The 8,459-nt window shown below is 35.4% G+C and overlaps 1 protein-coding gene across 1 annotated transcript in view; it reads right to left on the reverse strand.

Moving 5' to 3' along the window:
- Window positions 1-4,119, reverse strand: part of LOC122064716 (nicastrin) — a 16,666-nt gene extending 12,547 nt beyond the window's left edge. Inside the window, exons 1-3 of the mRNA XM_042628474.1 lie at window positions 3,917-4,119; window positions 1,218-1,331; window positions 934-1,048 (exon numbers count right to left, since the gene is read on the reverse strand). Of these exons, the coding sequence (XP_042484408.1) occupies window positions 934-1,048; window positions 1,218-1,331; window positions 3,917-3,980 (293 nt within the window). The 5' untranslated portion in view covers window positions 3,981-4,119. The remainder of the gene's footprint in view (window positions 1-933; window positions 1,049-1,217; window positions 1,332-3,916) is intronic.
- Window positions 4,120-8,459: the final 4,340 nt, after the last annotated feature.

Genomic DNA, 8,459 nt, shown 5'->3' on the forward strand with positions numbered 1-8,459 from the left:
CAGTTTGAATAGTTTATCGGTTTGGGCGTGGATGTTCCTATTTGGACATCTTGTTTGGGCTACTGGATTTATGTTCTTAATCTCCTGGAATAGATACCTAATCATAGGCTCAATTTTCTCCATATTCTTTTGTGGCCACATCAATATAGCATAGCCGCAACCGAGTGGCTTGAGTTGACTTAATTGGGCTATCAAACATACCAACTTTTCACTCAAGATTTCCCTTGGCGATTGCACTCTACCAAGTCCTTTGCCAATGAATTAGCTAGGGGTGGGGTGAATAGCGCTTCTGTGTACATGGGTCCTTACCCTATTGAGTAATCTCTCATGGGAGGCTTACTTGGATTTAATCCTCCTTTCTTGTTGTACAATACATATGTATCTTCTATTTCTCTATATGCAATAGAAGTCTCCATCAAAAAAATTACCATCATATCCCACAATTCATAAATTAGAGGTAAGCTCCCCTTAGTTTGAAAAATTCGTACATACTTCTGTGAAATTACTTCAGTACCATTGTCTATTAAACTAAGTAAACTTTTGACAAGAGACCCCAAAAAAAAAAAAAAAAAATTGTAAGCACCCTGCACCTTCATTCCACATTGAACTGAAATTTTCATTCATCTTATAGAGAAACTAATGTTGCATATAAGGAAGACAGTGATGACTACTTTTTTCTCCATTGTGAGACAGCTTAGGATGTATGGTGCTTCTTCTTTTACACTTAAAAATAATTATATCATAGAATATTTTCTCCCAAATTGAGGACATCTCCAAAAGATATAAAGCAAGTACTCTGCATCTAATTGACCAATCACTAATTCCCCAGACAATAGAAATAGTAGTTGGTTTAGCAAATTTCAATTTTTGCATTTGATGGAATCTATTGCCTAACAAACAAAAAATACAGATTAAGAAGTAGACAGAAGAAACCTGGCAAAGAAATTTTGCATGTCATCTATAGACACCAAAACAGCAGATAAATCAGCCAACTCAGTCTCATTCTTGAATCTTATGATTGGAGCAACAACCTTTTCACGTCCAGGATCTGAAGATATTATCGGGACTTTGTTAGACAAAATAACATGACCACAAGTTCATCAACAAAAGAGAGAGAGAGAGAGAGAGAGAGAGAGAACTTGATGAGATAATAACTTGCATCTGACAGTAGCATGATGCAAGACTGAATGAACAAGAAGACTACTATTGATACTTACTTGCACAACCAATTTCACCAGAAAGGTTCAGCAACCGCACGCAAGGATATCCATCCATATTTAAATACATTGACAACTCAAGATCCGGAACGGACTCTAAATAATATTCTTCTCCTGAAATTTCAATATAAAATGCACTTTAGACAAAAAAGAATGCAAACCAACAATCTGGTACAAATGATCTCTTCAAAAAAAAAAAAAAAAACATACAACTGTTTCCAAACAAAGGAATGAACTTTACCAAACAGCAGTACTACTTCCATGAGTAAAATAAAATTTAGCAATCTGGAAATACAAATGCAGGTAGCATTTCTACCCTCTTTTAGTTATTTCCAAGGCATAGCTGGAATTTTAAAATTGCTCCGTCCATTGAACTGGACAACAATGCGTGTCAGTTCCCAAAGCAAATATGAATGTGTAAGGGGCAACAACTCCTATCAAATAGTAGCTTGTCCATAAATATTTATCAAGTCAAAGTATTCTTAGTATATAAAATAGGAATTGACTAAGATACTGAGTTCATGTATTTTAAATAACTCAGAATCAAATCAATAACAATAAAAAGGCTAATTAAGTTGCAAAGGCACAAGGCTGATGCTAAAATGGTTTAAGAAATTACCAAAATGAAAGGAAATAAGATTAAACGATCTAATATAAGGTCTTCCAATAAAAACTGAGATTCTATATGGTAAGAGATGGAAAGAGATTGAATTTTTCTCCAGCTGTGGTTTTCATTTTGTCAGAAATAATACAAGAAAGGAAGTTGTATCAAAATGAGAGCACCATAAGAGCAGAAGAATATAAGAAAGAGTTTTTAAGAAAAGTGCTGTCTGTGGGCAATCCTGACTCAAAATTTCCACCATGAGCCATTCCTCGTAGGCATTAGAGAAAATGCAACAAGAACAAAATTATGGTTTAGGGTTACCTCTGTGTACCACAGGTGCAGTACATGCAAAGGAATATGGTGCAGTACATGCAAAGGAATATGGAACATAAACAAGGGTCCCTTATTAGCAACCCAATGGATTCCCTCGATCAACGATTGAGCGAGACCTCGAACAGCTGAAGAAATCCTCACAGTCAAAGTTTAAAACCCTAATTTTCACAGGGAAGACAGAGTGGAGGAGAGAGAGAAACTGCTAGTAGCATTTTTCACCCTCTTACGCATAGCAGCGTATTTATAGATTGGTAACCCCATTCAATTGGGAAAAGGCTGAGTTATTGTTGTTGTGAACCCTATTCTACTAAAGGATCACATGCCAAGCACTGTTATGAAATTTCAGTCAAAATAACCGAAATTTTTCAAAATATTTCGATTTTGACAAAAGTCGAAATGAAACCAATGGCAATACTTAGGTCTTCGGTGGAAATTTTGCAATGTTGACCATGTTTTGGATTTCAGGATCGTTTTGGTCAAATCCTTTGTATAAAATGCATAATTCAATCAAAATTTAGCAGTTTCGCTGAAATTTTGACAATGTTTCGAGTGGTATCACTCCACTAGTTTCGACTCCAAAGAGGAAAGCTTCCTACAAACATTTAATCCCATTACCAGGCAAGCATAACAAAGAAGGTTATTACCATCCGCCGGCAAGTCGGCAACTACACCAACCAACAGCGGAAAATCCTTCCAGAAACAACTAGAAGAAGGAAAATTAGTAGTAAGATAGAAAAACGACAACAAAAAGGAAATATGAGAGAATAGTGAGCTCTCAGTGAGGGCTTGAGGGGTTAACAACCCACTTATTGTGCAATATTGGGATAGAAGGGTTCAAGAATGGATAAAAATGAAAAGAGGTTGCAGAAAAAATATTCATGTACCAGTCAGATTAAGGCTCTCTTGACTGGAGAACAGAAAATTTTTATGGAAACCCCTAATTTAACAAACATGGAAATTTTATTTCATCGCCCATATACAACCCAAAAAAACCCCAAGTGACAGTGGATCTTGTTGGCTAAAGCCCTGAAATTTTTGGTTGAATAAACCTGAAGTTCTCAAAGGACACAGTGTATCCACTTGAGTGTCTTACATCAGCCATTAAGGGGGAAAAAATTGTATATACAGGCATTCAACGAACGATGAACCACTACCAGTTAATATTAAGTGTGTTGGTGGTGGTGGTATTATCCTAGATCTGGGAGTGGAGCGAAGACTACAAAGAATGAAATCTTAGAGTGTGCAATAACACCTATCAAAATATGCCCAAGAGAAAACATTCCAGAACGCAAAATCAACCTAAGCAACAAGTCATCAAAAATCACCAACCGTAAACATTCAAATCATGCAAATCACAGAAAACACTATTCTCAAATTTAAAACTACCGCTCCCTACATCCTTAGATGTACGATCATTAACCTACAAAATGAAATGATCACTAAAATAGTATTATTCAGAGAAATTGGAAAATTTCCAATCTCGCAAACTAATACAGTGTTCAAATTGATAATCAATGATACTACGCAGTACTATGAACAAGTCCCAATAACTCAAAAGTACTCAAAAACTCGTTTTGGATTGATTTCAAGCAACTATTCTTCCGGATTCCTTGATTCCCGTAGAAGAAACAAAGTTAACAACATTTGCACAGTGATAAAACAGAAGTATAACCTGATCGACTAAAGCAAAGGTGGAATTTCCATAGTTAAGCTTAAAATGCATGATCACACAGAGAAACAGAAAATTAACGAGCACACTCACCGGCGAGGGAGAGGTGAAGTTGTGCAATAAAGCACAAGAGAATATAAACAAGCTTGACGGCCATGGCGACGATGAGATGAAATCCAAGGAGAAGCTTCCACAGGCTATGCCATGGTCCTCTCACAGCCTTCCCTCTCCTTCTCCTTTCTGAAAACTCAAAACGATATTTACTATTGCTATTGATTGACCTACGAATCCCCTTTCAAGTTTCAACTCAGAACTTAGAATCTGAGCTGAGATGCTCTCTCTCTCTCTCTCTCTCTCTCTCTCTCTCTCTCTCTCTCTCTCTCTTTTTGGGCCTTAGTGTCTCCATGTCACATAACAATTGGGCCCGGCCCAATGTCCATATAGACCCACCAACGTTTACCTTTGTAGAGATGTGAGAAGTGATGACAAAATCTATATCACTCATGTTTGGTGACGCCTAGATTTTCCCATATGTGCTTTGGATGTTTATTTATAACAATCACATTCTCTATTCATTCCAGAGGGGGCATGCTTGGTCCAACGGTAAGGTATGAATGTCACAACCTGGTGATCAAGCCTTTCGACCTTCTCGAGATTAGGTTATATAGTTAGACCTTGCACATACGATAGCCTCGTGCACCGGGTATACCTATAATACATTCTCTATTCATTCTCTTTAGTTTTCAATGTATGAGAAAAATAACCTTTTTTGCTCGAAGTGCCGGAGGATAAAGGTATATGTTAATGCACCTTATATTTAGTCTCAATTTTGAAAATTTATGAAGAAAAGAAGGAATGAGAATCTATAGATAAGAGAGAGAGAGAGAGAGAGAGAGAGAGAGAGAGATGTGGTAGATATTTTCAAAGTTGATTATTCATTATTAATCCCAAGAAGATTAATTATTTGACAAAGACCTAACACGTTACAATTAAGAGATCATGAGTTCAACTCTCCTTGAGCATTAATTTAAAAAAAAAAATAAAAAATAAAAAATAAAAAAGGGATCATTATTGTACTAACCAAATGATCTACTGATAAATAGGACGAAGCCCGGCCCACCCTAAGCTCCATACTGCCAGTCTTGGGCTGAAATATCTGAGTTTGCATCTTGAAGACAACATCTTAACTTTCAAAACCTAGCTAAGTAATTTGCCACATCCACTGAGGGATCTGTCGCACTTTATCATCAAATTTACTGATTTAAGCTATCAGATTATAAGATAACAATCCCAAGGCCATCCTTTCTTGCCGTCTTGGATAGCCAATCCACAATTTACTTACGATCTCTCCAATCCACATGTCTTGCACCGCAAAGATGAGGAGAGTCAGAAAACAATGTGGATAGGCAGAATTACAACAAAGCAAACATGTGCTCCAATACTTGTTGAACAGAAATTCTAACTTTAACTTAATTCTAAAAATGATGCCGGTAATGGAAAAAATAAGAACAAACAATACACATAGGTTTATGAGATTTAATAAGATTACTTACGTTCTCAATGAAATAAGATTCTACTTTACTATCAATGAAGAATATGGTTACAATGCTTATCTTCACACCTCTCAGAATTGCTTACAAAGAAAATAACTATTGCCCATCCTACACCCCCGCTATGCAGGGAGCCTCCTGCCCCCATTGCAACCACCACTAGACCTTAGATGGGCTTAAAATGGACTAATGATATAGTTTCTCTAAATACGCTATAATTGGACTTTAAACATGTTGGGCCTAATAAACAAGTACTAAATTAGCTCTAAGTAGAGCTTTAAACATGCCGAGTTGAGTTGGGTTATTAATTAATCTGTCACAATCAGGGCACCGTTGGGTTAACGCCTTTGCACCAAGAACAATTGAGTACAATCTGGCCGTGTTAGAGCCCAAAAATTTTATTAATCAGATCAAGCTGGTTATGGTTTTAAATGGTGAGACCGGCTGGGCCGGGCATGGAATTAACACCCTTAATTAATGAGAATAGAGACTCGGGGAAGATTGTTTTTAATAACTGTTGCATGAATGATACGTATTTTTTCAACACGGTCCAAAAGGCCAAGACTCTTCTCTTAAATACTATCCAAATCTTTTAAACTGTTTAAATTATTAAAACCTTGAATTCAAGAGGAACTCTATACATAGTACATGCTAAACTGTTTACAAATGCTCAAAATCTGCTTTTTTCTTCTTCACAACCATACCTTGAAAGCTTGATCTGAGGAGGAATGCTATACATCGTTACACACTGTAGAATAGACTAGGGGTAAAAGTTTGGTCTTGAACAACTGGAATCCACCTTAGACTGCCTTGAGCCTAAATAGAGCTTAGGCCAAGTTTTTTGACCCTGAGGACACGTTAGGGTTGGGTTAGTCTCGGGTTGAGGCCTCAACCCAACCCAAAATTTAACTCTAAATTTTTATATTGGAGTTTAGGATTCCTATTGGTATTTTATTTTTTAATAATTTTTTAATGTATAGTATATGAATGGTAAAAACAGATCAATCAAGGTTAATCCTACCATTGCAGAAGCTAGGGCCAACCCAACCCAAGCCCAACACGACCGAACCTGGGTCTAACAAGGTCAATTATAGTCAGGTTGGGCCTAAGTTGAATTTTGAGAACCTAATATTGGGTTAGGGTTTTAAAAAACCCAGTCATGTTTCACACCCCATAGGGTAGACTATTATATGATCAAGTCTAAATCTAATCTACAAATAATAACTACTTAATAACTGTATGCAAACGCACATCTGGTGTAGTGTTATCATGGTACCCCCTAACAGTACTGACCATGGTTCGATTCCGTGGTGTGCTCTTTCTTTTTCCTTGCATGCTACAAGAAATAAAAGTGCGAAATGGATCGGATGTGTTCGGATCCAGATATTTCCTGATTGGATTAGATCCAGATTTTATTCTATATACCCTTTAATCAAATACGGATACCCTTAAACAAATTCGAATTTGGATTTTGACTATCCATTTACATCCCTAATCAAAAGATACCCTTTAATCATACCCTTAAGCAGATTTGAATTCGGATTTCGATAGATACATTATTATTCGATTTCACTATCAGTATAAACTATCTTTTCTTCTAAAATTGACACCCGTGTCTCAATTTAGTTGTTTCCCATTATAATGGATATTATGATTGATCCTTTTTGTATTTTTTTCCTGACTAATCTCGCAAGTCCATATCCAGGTCTGCCCATTCTAACCCCACAACCGCATGAGTCGTGTCATACCAGGGTTGAATGAGAATTACACACCCTGTGTGAGTGGCCCAAGGTGTGCCTAATGAGAGTCGAACTTAAAACATCCGAGTTTCTAACTCGTACTAAGTTCATTGCTCACCAACTATGCTATCCCCTTTTTGTATCTTACAAATGCTTTTAATATTCCAATATAAGCCCTCATAAACAACATTTTTTCTTACTTTCAAGTTGTTACCCCACTTGTAGCAAGCACGATTAATTGTACTGCTTTCAGAAGACTTGTTTAGAAGTCAGGAGAAAAAGCATAATAAATTTTTTTTTTTACCAAATAAAACAAATTAATCAATTAAAATAATTTTTTTCTTTTGATAAATCAATTAAAATAAGTTGAGGAAAATTTCTTGTGACGTAGAAGACTTGCTTAAAAGTCAAAAAGAAAAAAATGCTTTTTTTTTTAAATATAACAAATTGATCAATTAAAATAAGTTGAGGAAAATTTCTTGCAACCTAGAAGACTTGTTTGGAAGTTAAAGGAATTGCAAATAAAACAAATTAATCAATTAAAATAAGATGAGGAAAATTTCTTACGACCTAGAAGATTTGTTTGGAAGTCAAGAAAATAAAAGAAAAAACATATTAAGACAAAAATCATAATGAGGCAATGATTGGTTTATGTGTCTATATCTCTAGTAAAATTCAATATTTAAAAAAAAAAAAAAAAAAAAAAAAAAAACTTAGTATGCTAGTGGCTTACCCAAATTTGTATTTATCTCTCTCTTCCTCCCCTTGGAAAAGTCTCCTATATATGCCCCTCCCATCTCAGACCTCAAATTTTTTGAACCACTAGCTCTCGAAAAGCCGACGGCATATCTATCCTCACTTTTTATTATTCATTACTTTTCTTTAATAGCAGAAAAATTGACATAAGAACGAAGAATAAGAAGCAAAGTAAATATAGAAATTAGAAACCACGCAAGAAAACCTAAGCTTCAAAGCATCAAAGACAATCAAATGCTTCTCAAAGTTTAAAAAAAAAAAAAATGGCATTTACTTGGAAACGAAGAAAGCTAATGAGAAAATTATTTTCTTATATTTAATAATAATAATAATAATAGTGAGCTTGATTTCCATGTCACCATAGTATCAACTTACAAAAAATTTTCATAAATTAAAATATTATAAAAACACGTATCCCTTGTTTCAATAACCACTTGAAGTTTATAATATCAGTTTCCAACATATGTAAACAGGTGTGAATAAGATTGTGTTGCATCTCAATGCCCGACAAAGTGACCTCACTTGCGACATAGATATTTAGATTGTGTCTAAGTTTCAAAAGATATGCTCCACTATTTCCTACTCAAATGT

This window comes from Macadamia integrifolia, unplaced genomic scaffold (genome assembly GCF_013358625.1).
Source record: "Macadamia integrifolia cultivar HAES 741 unplaced genomic scaffold, SCU_Mint_v3 scaffold1727, whole genome shotgun sequence".
Classification (NCBI taxonomy): Eukaryota; Viridiplantae; Streptophyta; class Magnoliopsida; order Proteales; family Proteaceae; genus Macadamia; species Macadamia integrifolia.